The 14965-nt window shown below is 35.9% G+C and overlaps 1 protein-coding gene across 4 annotated transcripts; it reads left to right on the top strand.

Moving 5' to 3' along the window:
• The first annotated feature begins 1048 nt into the window (after nt 1-1048).
• Nucleotides 1049-11420, top strand: Oatp33Eb (Organic anion transporting polypeptide 33Eb). Of its 4 annotated transcripts, none has more exons than XM_017608584.1 (8): nt 1049-1142; nt 1391-1468; nt 1627-1815; nt 4842-4998; nt 5975-6724; nt 6812-7070; nt 9841-10129; nt 10209-11420. In XM_017608584.1, the coding sequence occupies exons 2-8, from the start codon at nt 1402-1404 to the stop codon at nt 11057-11059; spliced, it is 2562 nt and encodes an 853-aa protein (XP_017464073.1). In that variant the 5' UTR covers nt 1049-1142; nt 1391-1401; the 3' UTR covers nt 11060-11420. The 4 variants fall into 4 exon arrangements, with proteins under 4 accessions (XP_017464073.1, XP_017464067.1, XP_017464062.1 ...); XM_017608578.1 differs by having other exon boundaries at nt 1057-1325; XM_017608573.1 differs by having other exon boundaries at nt 1057-1468.
• Nucleotides 11421-14965: the final 3545 nt, after the last annotated feature.

Here is a 14965-nt window from a genome sequence, read left to right as displayed (position 1 = left end):
GTTGAATTGCCATTTAGAAAATCGACCCGTGAAAAGGCTGTTTAAAAGTCGTTTTCAGTGAACTGGATTTTTTTTTGTCGAAACTGGTCACTCTGACATTTGAGATGGTTTATGAGCTGTCTAAGAACAGTCCCCTTTAGGAGACTATTTCTGATCTGGCGTTCGGCGTTTAGGATGAAAATCATATCGTTATATTGCAAGTTTTCCCCATTGAATAAAATATTAATAATGACTAAACAAAAGTCCTCGAGTATACCTTCATCTTTTTTGGTTCTACAACCATTCTACATTCCGAGTGATGATAGGTCCTTCTGCACTTGATTCTTCCATTTTGTTCGTGGCGCCCTTGCTTTCGTAGTGCAACCATGGGTGCCGAATTGGCTACCGAGGCAAAGTAGCAACTGTTGGCAGGGGTTATTCTTCGCTTGATCTCCAGACTGACCTTATTGGTGGTAGTGCAAATTTTTGGTGGCTTTCTAGTATAAGAATAAAAAGTCCCACGTGTGTGAATCGCTTTTTCTGAAACCTTGTTTGGTCGCAAACGGTGCGAAGATGTCCATCCCAATTGAACTGGAGCTGAAGGTTGTCATCCTACCAAGCCATATTAGACACATTGGGTCAGAACAAAAAGTCTAACAGTCGAACACCCTACCTCCTAGGATGGTGTCCTCACTCGGCGTGGTCTCAAAGCCCAGCGCACAACCCATTCGTGAAATTCGAATATCACAAAGTTTTGTCACTCTTTTGTTTAAAATAAACTAAATTTTTTTTCGCACTCTTTTGTTTTTCACCAAATGGAGTTTCCAACACTGTTTCACAGCGCCAAGCACGCATCGAACGCAACATGTTGCATTGTTTTGAATTGTTTTTATTTTTATTTTTTATTTGTAAGTTTTGCAATAAAACTGTATAGGATATGGAAGATGTAAAAGGGCGAAAGAGGTATCGCTTATCAAGAACTGATAAACTACCTACTACTTATATGGTTGGCCACTTATCTAAAAACTGTTTTTGGTGGCGATAAAGAATGAAGCATGAAGCATGCGTATAGCATATAGAGTTAAGTTATGGCAAGGCGATTCCACCTGTACGAGCAAGACTGAATTAGTCATTGGCCTGCTTCGAATAACGACGAAAGCTCAGTAACAAAAATAATTAAACATATAACGCCTAATTGTCTTCATACATACCTTTATACTGTATTAAAAGTCAATAATTTTATGCGTTATAGTACTTATCGAATATAGTTCATAATTTAACTTCTAAGGATAATTTAAAATGCGAATACTATATTTAAATTGAAATCAAAAGTGCAACAAAACAGTGTAAATGAAAAAATTAGAAAAAGAATATATACTACATGCTTTGTTATATTTCCGACCAATTATAGATGTATTCAAAATGACGGCAGGCACACGTAGTTCAGACTTATCGCAAATAGCCGTCAGTTCCAATAATATACCAAATGGTTAGCATTTAGATCAGTGAATCATATTCACAAGAAAAAAGAAAAGTGTAGTGATGTTAAAAAATGTGAAATCAAAGATTTAAAAATTGTGATTCTATATGTACTATGTGCGAAGTACATAAAAGTGTTTAAAAACAATATTTTTTCTCTCTTCACAGGTAGTGTTGATTGTGGCATAAAATTATTTGGCTGCTGTAATGGCCCACAATGCCTCAAAATGGCACAATTGCGTACCTTTGTTTTGGCGCTGACCTTCGCTGGTTTAGTTCAAGGAATTTGTGAAACTTACTTTCGCATATCGGCAAAGGAGGCGGCGCTGGAGAATGGATATAATCCTATAATTGTAGGTACGTATCTTTTTTTTTGTGGAAGTTTAAGTATGTATGTGTATATGGATATTAGGGTGCATCACCAAAAAAATTTTTTGGAGTTATTTACATTTAAATAGGTCCGGCTCACTCAAATCTTTGTATTTTTCTAAAATATTTCGGCGGATGTCTTAAAATATAAAAAATTTTATAATATCGATGGGAAAACGGTAACGATTAATTTTTTTCTATGGAGAGTGATGCACCCTAGTATATATACATATGTATGTACATATTTCGGCCTTCATCATTTTGAATAAATTCAATAGGTTTCTCGTACAGAAATTGGTATCAGAAAAAACATTCTTAAGAAATGAAAAATATATCTGTAACTGTTGTAAGCTTTGTTTCTTTTGTTATCTAAGGAAGATATCTCTTGACTTCTAAAAATATGTGTCACCGATTTCCAGTTTTTGGAATTTTTGTTATCACTGTACAAACTAACTTTATAAATATATGGCAAAAACATTATCGTATCTGCTCTGTGTTTTCATTATCAATGAGCGCATTACAGTCATCGATTTGTTTTACGATCAATTCATAAAACGTACATAATATGTTTGTATGTAGTACAAGTATATTAGACCGGTTCGAAAAATCTTCTTTTTTTCAAAATCCCTTGTGAAATAATTTCGGGACAGTGAAAAGGGCGCGTGTCAAAAGTGCAGCCATTAATATTAAGATTTAGATGTCGATCATCGCGAATTTATGTTTTCCATATACATAAATAATACCGAATTTCCACTACTATTTAAAAAAATTCCATGTGGAAATGAACTTAATGATTATTTTTTATTATTGTAATGACGCGGTTCTTTTTTAATGGCCGACTTTATCATTTGTCATTTTTGCGATTTAATGCCTGGTGGAAATCCAGCATAACACAGGTAAAATATTCTGAATTTTGAAATTGCGCTCGTTTTTAAGTCTACGTATCGAAATCAGAGATATATATATTATTGAAGGCTATTGAACGTTGTAAAACAACTATTTATTCCTTTGAATATTATTCAAGGTTAAAGTTGTGCATATAAAGAATTAAAAGATTTTGTTTTTTTAATTTTCGACGAATTTTTTATTTATTTTTTGTTGCTATTTTAGGCCTAATAACAATTATATACAAAAATTTGTATTGAGCTTGAGGCCGTATTTAATGAAAAATGTTGCGGAGAAACAACAATAATTTACATCTGGTAGAACTTGTTGCTGCTATTTCTGAGATCACTACATCTCCTCATCAGACTTCTTTAACCGCGGTCACTGGATATGAACCAGCGACTTCGAATGTTAGCACTTCTAACTAACTAACTATCGTTAAGAAAAAAAAATGGTAAAAAATCAACGGTAACTCTAAGCTACTTTGAATGGACTATAAAACTGCATACTCAGAATCTTTCCGAAAAATCGAATTAAAAGCTCAAAATTTTTAAGAAAGTTTGTTGCTTTTTTAATATTGTGCGAAGTTCAAAACCTGGATTTATTATTTATATTTATTTTTAAAGATTAAATTTTATTTTTATTAAAAAATTGTTAAAATTATGTACTAAAAAAATTAGTAGTCAATACTTTGGTGGCGTTAGCTCTACGATTCAGAATTGGTTAAATGTAGTTTTTTTTTTTAAAATTAATTGTTATTAAATTTCCAAGAAAAATTTTATGATAATTATAGCCAATTTAACGAAAGCAATTCTAGTGAAATATGATTTTAATTTCTTTAATTTTATATGGAAATTTATAAAAATTGCTAGTGAAAACGGCTGTTAGTGATAAGTTTTAACATTTTGCCGAAAATTAAAAAAAAAACTTAAAGTTTTTTATATGTTCGATTTTAACCTTGAATAACTTTTGGAGATCGAATTTATGGCAAAATCGTGAGGAATTTCGGGAGCGCTTGAGTATTTTCAATATATCGAAATTTAAGGACGCTAATTTACTCAAAATTGATACACCCCGGTTTACCATGTAGCGGTAGCTTTCGGAAAGGTGAAAATCATATATTTAATACTTGCGCCGGGTATTTAATGTTCGGCGCCCGCTCGAACTTAGGGCTGGTTTCTCCAACTCAACTTAACTTAGTTTAGCCACTTTTTGGACTTAAGTCAAAAGTTAGCCCACGTTTTACACAGCTTATTCTTGACTAAGTCAAGAAAATTGGCTTAACTAAGTTAAGTTGAGTTGGAGAAACCAGCCCTTAGACTTTCTTACTTGTTTTATATTAGGCGGGGTACAAAGGGCAACGAGCTAGCTAGAAACGAGTCGACTCTGGATATAACATTGGCTTCTGAGCTATATAAAAGGCTGCTCTCGGCACTGGAAAAGGGTGGCCAACGGCAGGTGCAAAAATCTACAATGCTGCAGGGTTTGCAGATGCCTATGGCCTACCTACTGCGCAAACGCAGCGTTTGCACAGGGCACTAGTCGCTGGGAGCCCCTGCGGCAAGACTAGGACTAAAGCCCAATACTTCTTGTAGCCCTCCTTTCTCGCCAACCGACACGAGGGGCGCAGTCCGCATTGGGTGCGGATCTTGGTTTTTTTTTTTTGTTTTTGGCCGGGTCGTGGAAACAGATCTAAAACTATTCAGCTATAAAATCAAATTCATAAGCTGATTTGATATGCCAAAAATAGTATACCAATTATTGAGAGAGGAAATGATAATTTTCTTTAAAATAAAAATCCAGTCTGCTGACACAACACAAACAACAATATCTTCTATACAAACCTTTTTTTTGCCATTTAGCAGAAATAAGATATATTAACCCACTGCAACTTCTTGGATTCTTAAACACCACGGGCTGAGACTGAGAGAAATAACCTACTTCTAATTATTTTTCGCTGTCTTTACGTTTTCTTGTCAATTTGAGGGTTGTGGTTTGAACTATCAAATTCCTTTTTTTGCTAAAAATAATGGTCATTTCCATTTTAGTTAACTCAATATTATTGTATTTACTTTTATTTTCATTAACAAAAATTTTGAGCTGATCAACAATTAATTTTTCAATTCCAGAATGGCTGATTGTCAGCAGCGGCATATTCCAAGCCTTATTCGCGTTGGTTTTCGCACACTGGGCTCTTAAAATGCATCCAATAAAATGGCTATCAGTAACCATTATCGCACAATCAATTATTTGTGTCATTGCGGCGATACCAGCTATAATAGGGTTGTAAGTAAAAATTAATTTCTTTTGTGAACTTGCATTTTTGATGTGTACGCATTTAAATACTCCGTATGGGTAAAATTTTCATCAACCCAAATGAACATTTCTATACTAAATAGTTAAGGGCTATTTCAGGACAACTTCGGGACTAGTTAATGACTAGTTTAGGACCAATTTGGGATCATTCTAGGACTAATAGGCAGAAACCATAACGATTATAAAAAATACAAGTAATTTTTAGCAAAAAAAAAACCGACTTAAAAAAAATATATATATATCTATATATTTCATGATCCAACGATCGGATCTAAACCAAATTAGTATGGGAACGATTTTCCTTGTCAAATTTGGTTCGTCTCCAAATGGAAAAGAATTCCACATTATATCAAAATTTTTCGAATGTTTCGGGCCTGTTGAGGACTATTTCAGGACCATTTCGCGACTAGTTCAAGATTATTTCAGGATAATTGGGAGATTAGTTTTGGGATTATTTGAGACTATGTAGTTCAGTACTATTACAGTTGTATTTCGGAATTAGTTCAGAATCATTTGGTTCAGGACTATTTGGAGACTGATTCAGAACTATTTCGGCATAGATAATAGTGAACTATACGGGAATATTTCCGGACTAGGTCGGGATCATTTTGGGACTAGTAATGCAGCATTTCGAGATCGTTTCAAGACTGGTTCGAGATCCTTCAGGACAAGTTCACAACTTTTCCAGAATCACTTCAGGATAATTTTGGAAGGAGTTCGGGATCATTACGCGGCAGTTCGAAACTTGGCACAAAATGATCCTGAAATAGTCCTTTACTATTCCCGAAGTGGTTATGAAAAAATCGTACACTGGTCGCAGTAATGTAAATAAAACGGCTTTGCCTAGCCGGACGCATACATTTTTTTATGATGAATACCTGGTAATCACGCCTTTACCTGGTAATCACTTTTTTTCATTCTAATCCCTTTTCAAATTCATTTTCAGTTCAAATGGCGTTTCAACACCCACAAGCAAGGCTGACGCAATTGTTTGCACCACTACAACATTTCAGAGCTTAACACTCACTGCGCAACAAACCCAGCTTAGTACACTTATATTGCTCTTCGTTCTACAATTCGCACTGGGATTCGGCAGTCTGGCTTTCTATACAATCGGTGTCTCATATTTAGATGATAATTCACAATCGATTGATAGTCCAGCTGTGATTGCGACAGCTTTGGCGGGACGCATTTTCGGCTTACAAGTTGGTTCGTTTGTTGTGATCGGTGTTGGTGTAGCAAAGCTTGGCTGGTGGTTGGGTTGGATAATTATTGCACCATTAGTGCTAATAAGTGGCATACTGCTGAGTCTTTTTCCAAAACGATTGCCCAAAACGGTCATACATCAGGCGGCCCAACGAATTATTGAGGAGACCCATACACGCACATTTGGCAGTCAATTCTCCACTTACATTGATGATGTGGGCTTCGGACCTTCACTGAAACGCTTATTCACCAACAAATTGTTGATGTGCAATCTTTTGGGCATAGTGTTCATTTGGTCGGCATACGTAAACTTTGAACTGCAAGAGGAATCATATTTACAGTCGCGGTTCTTCTTGCCCTACAGCGAGCAGGATGGCCTGTTGCAAGAATGGGAGGCGCGTTTTGTAGCGTATTTCTTGCGACCACCCGTCGCAGCGACGGGCACTTTGGTGTTGGGACTAATTATTGCGAAACTTAAGCTTACAGGCAGGTAAGTAAATATTTCTTAGTTGTCTTTAGTTCTTAAAGTTTACTACAAACTTAAAATATACAAATGTTTATTTGCCTTTTTTTCCAGGACAATTACTGCAGTTAATATTGCCTTGGGTGTACATTTATTAGCCATCTTCATTGGAAATATTTTCATCAAATGTGATGTCGGTGCAATCGCTGGTGTTACAAATGGCAAAGTCTTGCAGCCTTTTTGTTCCAGACAATGTACCGGCGTTTGTCAGTCAACTACCTTCCAACCTATTTGTCCTGAAAACTCTACGGTCACATACTTTTCGGCCTGTTATGCTGGATGTTCGCGTACCACTACGATAAATAATTTACAGGTGAGAATATGTACTAACAACTAAGTTACGGCTCGGTCATAAAAACTTGAGACTTCACAGTTGTTGTTGTTGTAACCGCATACATTTTTTTTTGGAAATTAACTGAAATGACAGTGCTTGGCTAGATATAATCTGGGTCATTCCGGTTACGTAGATCCGACTGTCATGGGAACGGTTGGTTTTTAGATAATTCGCTACGTCTGGGCTATACTACTCGTTAACTTTCTTTAGTATATCAAAATCGGTGCGTATAGAGAGTTATCCGTCTTCCTTATCTGTATTCCCGAATAGTGTTTAATTTAAGAGCCTCAGTGATGCTAGCGATGTGAAGAATTCTTGACTTCACGACTTTGGATATAAACGCTTTCAATGCCGCCTGAAAGTCAATGAATATAGCAACCTTCCGGAATCTGGATTCGATTAAATTTAGATTCACTTTTGAGGAAGAGCCAGGTCGCCTAGTTATCGCGACAGAAAACCATCTACCAATTGTAACATACCTCTATTTGGTTACAGTCATTCTTGAGGAACCTCGCCAGGTCTCTTGGATGAATGCTATTTAGGTCATGTGACTCTACGAAGCGAAGCCTGCGGTCCTCTTTGTTGATACTTTGAGGATGAAAGCTCTAGCACATCGATTACGTTCCGCACTTTCCCATTAATGTTGCGCTTCCTTCTTCAACCAGATATTCTAAGTTTACCTAACGGAGACTCTTTTCTGAAGGAAATATCTGCAAATGCATTGCCTTGGTGTTCAAATGAGGTGAACTCGGTTTTTAGATGCGATGAGTGTCCCCAACTAGCCACTGAGCAGTCAAAGGGTGTTCACTTATAGATCTGTTTATTGGTCGCCCCACTTTATATACACTGCCTCAGACATATGTACATATCCTTCATGAATCTCGTCCTGAAAGACCGAGTTAACTCACAACACGGTAGTAAAAAGGAGACTTCAGGGTTGTATGAAATAGACTCCAGCTCCGGTGCCATGGTCGGTACCTGAGCCGTTCATTGTCCCTGCTGATTTTGTTAGGGAAATACACCTTAAAGTTTTGGTTTAAGTTAAACCTCCAACACACCTTCTCCACAAAGCTTATGTTGAGTCCTCCTTTCTGTTCTAAAACCCTGAGAGTGCAAGGGTGTATAAGTTTCTTATCCTCCACATTATCACCTCAGATGAACTTCTCTATTAAGAGTGGAGCCTCTTGACTGTAATGTGTAGAGGAGGGGTTAAAAAGCGACTCTCCTGCCCTAGAGTTGAAGTTAAGGTTCGGGATTTTAGGACACTTGCTATTCAGTGCCACCTAGTAACGTCCACCGCTCTAAGCCGGACGAAACTGTCTATTATAGAGAGGTCTGTGTTATCCAAAAGTACATTCTAAGTCAAGGGAGCAATCTCTTTGTTTTCCTAGAAGGTATGGATTTCTCAATTTCTCCTGTGAAATTCTGAAGATAATGGATTCTTTGTATGGATGTACCAGAAAACAACGTAAGATAGCGGGGTTGGTATGACTTTTGTTGGTCCTCCGCCACTTTGGGAATGTGCCAGACCTTAGAAACAGCAACATATGAGAAAGCCACTTTTCAAGATGACCTTTTTAAGATGAGGTGTCTTCTGCTTTTCAGGTGCTTTGGAGGCCGCTGAAGTAGATACAGCCCGCCTTATCCTATTCTTACCGAAGATTTTCTCCGATTCCCCAATGCTCTCCGCATGTTATCCCAGTTTACGTGATGATGATTCGGGTTGTGCTCTGTGGTTAATGATAGAGGCTTACTGGAGGTTCTCCTAATTAAAGCCCGTTGTAGATGGCAATACCATTATTTCTCGTCGATACCATTCTTCCTTCATTGGAAATTGTATAGAAATCATGAAGCGAAACGACGCAGTGCGATCAGTGCCAACGTCTAAGTCGGTCTTAATTGCGTTATCCAAACCTCTTTTAAAATCACTCGAGATCAGTGCGTATCCACATTCGGTATGCTTCCACAATTTTCCTATATAAGTTCCTGGTTTGTGGATTCAAGAGCTACGAAGATTCAAGAGCTAGTATTGGTGGTTGCCTAGGTCACTCTCTCAACTTCTGTAGATAGAAGGGGAGATTTTACGATCTGCATCGCTTACCAAAGTCCCATCTATGATACGTTTCTAGTACATTCGTCTGCTTCCTCATTTCAATACGGCTTTAAGTAAAAGATCATATTCAAAACTACTTGGGGTGCACTGCCCACAGTGCCTGGTATATCGAGGTATACGAGCCAAGCAATGAGCGGTAAGACGTTTGCGATGTATCTACCGTAAACGACGTGTGGTGACTATACCCAGTTTTGAAGTTAGTCAGGGATAAACCAAAGTGTTTCACCTCGGATGAAAGATGGCGGTAAAGAGAATTGAGGGTCCTTTTTTTTCCTTGTGAAGAAAACCAGTTTGGTTTTCGAATCCCATTCGGCCTTGCCCATCAGTACACTAATTTTTGGTACGAATTTGCCGGGATTTCAAACAGCTAAGTAATCCGCGCAGGCAACTACATCTTTTCTCCTGACTTTGAAGCTTTTTAACAAGTCATTTAAGACCACGTTAATCGGCGTTATCTTCTCCTTTGAATCGGCGATTTCGATAATAGCCTCCTGTAGATGCATTGGTCAGTCGAGAAATGATTTGGGTTTCAACAATATCGACTCACACATGGCCGCCTAATCGGACCTAGTATACTTTTACAAACACATTTACATTCATATCCGAAACAAATCTATATTTTTTCATCTTTTATAGATTTATGAAGGCTGTACCTGCTCCTCGAACTCCAATGCGGAGCCGCAGGGCAATCTGCGTGCCACCGAAGGTGCTTGCAGTTTCGCGAATTGTCAACGCATGTTGATCGGTTTTCAGGTACTAAGTTTGTCTGCTGCCGCAGTTGTGGGTGCCAGCGCTATAGGAAAAGTAATAATAACACTACGAAGCGTATTGCCACAGGACAAGGCACTTGCATTGGCAACACAGCTTACATTATTCGGCATATTTGCCTACATACCAACGCACATCGCATATGAGATGGTTACAAGTGAGAATCTAATCTTCCAATACCAACTGTGTATACTTAGTGACAATAAAAACCACCTAACTATACTTTACTTTTACAGGATACACCTGTCTCTACTGGACATCGGAGTATAATCGTTGTCTCTTGCGTGAGACGCCAAAACATGGCAACATTTTAAATATACTATCAGCAGTACTAATTTTAATTGGCATTCTTTTTGACATACTTGTATACATTTTCGTAAAAGATCTTAATGTATATAACTGTAAAGCAATCGACCCGAATTACTCACCTTCACTATACTCACCCATACCACACGAGGAGCCTCAGGCTACTGGCGTACAGCCAGCCGTTGGCGGAAGTCCCGCCACTACATTAACAACAGATTCACCAATGCGACGCCGTGACTCACAACCCACACGCCCTGCACCCAAAACAGAAATCACCGTCTTCCGCAATCCTAGTTCGCTGACAAATTCTTCAGCTGGTGAAAATAGCGTACAAGAGACTAACAACAATAACACAGTCGTTACTTATGCACAAGTCGTTTTCCCACCAGACAAACATAAATCCGATGATGGCACCACCAGTCCCAAACGGATGGCTGTAAGAGCTGATGTGCCACTTCATCATTTGTCGGCACAAGATGTTCGTGCACAACTTGGTAATTTGAAATCATTTAATATTGAAAGTGCCGTGGATGATGATGGTGGAAAGCAGGAAGAGCAGGAAGCGGAAGAGAAGACACCGTTAACTTTAAATATTACTGCGGCAAGTGAGGATCCTGCAAAGAAGCCGGTGACGCCAATTGCGGGCGTTAAAGTTCTACCACCAATAGCGCCAAAACCAATGAAATTGGCAACAACGCCAGCAACGACGGCAATAGAAACAAATTTGGATAAAATTGAAGAAGTACCATCAAGACCATTAAGTCCAGAGACAGATCTTTAGATCAAGTTACGTACTTACCGGTATACAAACTTACAATTCATAAATTACATACATACATAGCACTTACTGCAGTCGCAAATATTCGCGTAATACACTTTTGAAAGTTTAGTTTTAAGTTACTATTCATTTTTTGTAAGCAAAGCAACAAACAAATACAATATTTTCATGACAAAAATGAAAGGGATTTACATTTTATTTTATTTCAGTGATGGTTTTGATAAAATTACTAGTAAAAAGCCTCAAATATTATCGCTGATTTTAAAGAATACAAAGCTGATACTTGTTTGCACTCCTCTCTAATTCTGAGGGGAAAAGAACTTTTAAATTTGTTCTCACAATACATACATATGTATATATGTTTTTACAATTCGATTTCTAGAGCCAGCAGACGCATGAGGCCGCACATATTCAGGAATTAGCCCAGCAGCATATTGTAAAAAGAGGACGTACACTTGCGGCAAAAGGTAGTGGCACAAGGGATTTTTCCCAATATATGCAACAATTTGTTTTTATTTTTCACGCTAATTTTTTATAAAAATATAGTTCATACTACAACAAAAATTATAAAAATATAATTTATAAACTTTGTGGAAAACTCAGGTAAATTCATAAATTTTCAAGCAAAATTTTCAACTTTCAACCAATTTTTATTTTTTTTTGGTTATGCAGTTTTGTAGCCCACTAAATTTTAGTATAATAAAGTACTAGTTTAAAGTAGCTACCACTTGCCGCCGATTTTTGGCAATTTTTCAACATGTTTTCTTCCATCCAAATAAAAACTTTCACAAATACTTTGTAGAGAAAAAATGCGTAGCTCCATCAACGAAAAAAAAAAGAATTCTTCAACTTAAAATATGCCGCATCCAGTATTAATTCTTATTTTAATTATATTGGTCATCCTATTCTTTAATACCAATTTTGTTGCATTATTAAGGTAAGGTGAATCAAGGCAACGATCGAAGAATAAAGGGCGCTTCAATTTTTACAAGCTTTTTTTAAGTTTCAGCTGTTTGTGTAATAAAGTCTTGCAATAAATTTGCATTTTTATAACTTGTTTCCACACTGAGGGAAATAATGCATAGTAAAAATGAATACTTTATATTTGATTATCGTTTAAAAATGTTCGTATTTAAAAATAATATTTTCATACAAAATTTATTACGCACTTATTTGACTGTTCACATCTGAGTATGTATATGTAAGTGTACATACGCACCCCAAGCATGCAGAGCGGCGCTCTGAGAGCAGTGGCAACACACACATACATACATAGTACAAATCGCGTGCTGTGGTGTTGATGGATATTCAACATTTGAAAGCAAATTTATATGTCTGGGTGTAGCTGAGTGCGCAAAGATGCTTGCCACAAGTTGTTGATATCCGGAGATGGTCGGGTTCGAATTCCACTGCAGGCAAAATGCAAATAAATTTTTTTTTTAGTTTTTGTCTTGATTATTCACTTCACGGATGCTTTTTCAGTACGAACGCGGTCATTTTAATATGCGCGTAATTGAATTGAATATTTACCAATATACAGTACTTTCGTTGACGTTTATAGTAAGATCAATTACGTTTTTACTTGATTTTAATATTTTTTTCCCTCAGTGCACGAACACTTTATTAAGAAATTTAGGCAGCAAGAAGTATAAATGCAGTATTTTAGAAAAAACGCAGTATCCATTTTTGAAAACCAAACAAAAAGTATTATACTGCCAAAAAATATAGATACGAGCGTTAGATATAGCTCATATTTTAAATTAACATTATTTATTTATTTACAGGTTAATTTAACAGTTGCGTTGCTAGTTGCCGAAACGATATTAAAGATGGTAACTGGCAACTGCAGTTGCTACAAAGTGTGTATTCAGACAACCACATTTTTGTGGTTGCTGGGAAGGTTTCTGGAGTGTATTTAAGAGCGAAAATCGAAAAGTATCTCAAGTATTTCATAGTTTATAATAGTTTGAACGATGTTAACATTTTACAATGTAGTTTGCATTTACAGAATATTGTGAAAATAACAACAAACCAAAAGCGTGAAAATTTAGTTTCCGTGGAGTACGCGCTTTTGGTGTAACATACAAGCGAACACTGATTGAAAATTTTTTCCTCTATCAACTGAAGCACCTCTTCAAAACTACCGACATCCAAACTTCCAATTTGAAGTCATTGCCCTACGACTTCCTTTTACGAAAAACCGAAGAGCTGCTCAAGCTTTAAAGAGTGTAGGTATCGGAGTTGAATAAAGTCGTTCCTCTGTGTATTAACCATAAATCTACAGTTTATTTTGGAAGTATGGAATATGCTTTGAATCCGAATAAAAGCGGATAATAAGTGCAAAACCAACAAATTATTAACTTTTGCTTACAACACAGGCAGTAGCTCCAGAGGATTTGGAATTATCCCTCAAATGTCGCCGGGTTGAGGCTGTGTTCATGCGCTGCTCTCCCTCTTCAAAAAATAGTTCACCGATCTTAGCATTATTGCAGATTTTTATTTAAAACTCTTATTATGCTTCTTTTATAGGTCCTTCAATATTTGCAATCTATGAAGGCGTTCTCCTGTACATATATATGTATAAGATCCACGCGCCTGAATGATCTTAAAAAAAAAAATACACATTTACGGTTTTAAAGAAGCATATTTTCATACTTTATTTTTATTTAATTTTTGTTCTCACTTTCTTTTACACTAACGTTATAATCATCATCATCACTATTTATTTATTTGTTTTTTTTATCTCAACTTACAGCAAAACGAATTGCTGCATGCATAGGCTACATTATTTCACATATTATATTTTACAACTTATTATTTTTTTAATTAATAAACAATTAAAAATATCTTTTAAGCATTACAAGTCACATTTTCAAAATAGGTTATTATGTAGTTTTAAAGTTTTTTGTTTCATTATTACTTTTATTTATTTATTAAATATTAACATATTTAGATCCAAAATATTCATCATGCCGCCATTCATACAATATTTGCATTATAATATAATATACATATCAATATAAATATATATATTATCCTTTATTTATTTATATAATTTTAATACAAATGTGTAAAATTTACGTAAGTCTATCAAAAACAAAAAAGAAAATTAAATAAAGGATTACAACACAAAATATTTTGACTTTATTTTTAAAATTCCTTTGTGGCGAAATTGTGTGATTTTTTTTCTCTTCAAATGAATACTTTCATTTAAACAAAATTTATTAGGAAAAGAGCAGCATACATTAAATATTACACACAAAAAAAAAAAAACTAAACAAAAAAAGTAACAAAGAGACTAGTTAAGAATTTGTTTGCATACTAATTTTTTTTGTTTCAAATTAAAATTCGTTCATACTTTCTAACACCGCCCATTGCTGCTGGCTGCTACATCATTCACTTGTTTTGTGTAGGCTTGCATGACCGGCTGGCTGGGTTGGTTGGTTGGTTAGTTAGTTGGCTGGGTGGCTTCTACTTTGCTCCTACCCAACTGTCACAGATTTCATTAGCAGATGTTTAGATATACATATATTTAGCTTTAGCTTATCTGCTTTGCTGCTATCAACTTATTATGCACGTAAATACATTTGCTGTAATATCCGTAACTATTTCATTTTTTTTTTTCGTATTTGTTTTTAATTTAGCTTACTATTTAAATTCACAATAGTTGTTTGATTAATCATACAGTAGTCGACGTCTTCTACATATTTACAATGTTCGCATTCTGCGTAAGTTCTTATATTTCTTCATATGCGATTAAAATATAACTACAAACATAATTGTTCATGGTTTGAACGAGTGCTGGAACATTTTGTATTTTTTTGAATATCAATTTTGTAGGCTATTTTAGATTTTTGTTTGTTTATTGCGTTAACAGATTTAACTTTTTCTCTCTTAGTAAATATGTAC

This window comes from Rhagoletis zephyria, unplaced genomic scaffold, assembly GCF_001687245.7.
Source record: "Rhagoletis zephyria isolate East Lansing unplaced genomic scaffold, Rhagoletis_zephyria_1.1 Rzeph_scaffold_00178, whole genome shotgun sequence".
NCBI lineage: Eukaryota > Metazoa > Arthropoda > Insecta > Diptera > Tephritidae > Rhagoletis > Rhagoletis zephyria.
The sequence above is the reverse complement of the archived record's forward strand: the minus strand, read 5'-3'. Positions and strand labels throughout refer to the sequence as shown.

Excerpts from the sequence above, each read along its gene's own strand:
- Oatp33Eb (XM_017608573.1), top strand. The coding sequence starts at position 1,330 with ATGAAAAAATTAGAAAAAGAATATATACTACATGCTTTGTTATATTTC. Across the intron at positions 1,816-4,841 it reads ATATAATCCTATAATTGTAG|AATGGCTGATTGTCAGCAGC; the intron begins GTACGTATCTTT and ends TTTCAATTCCAG. Across the intron at positions 10,130-10,208 it reads CGCATATGAGATGGTTACAA|GATACACCTGTCTCTACTGG; the intron begins GTGAGAATCTAA and ends TTACTTTTACAG.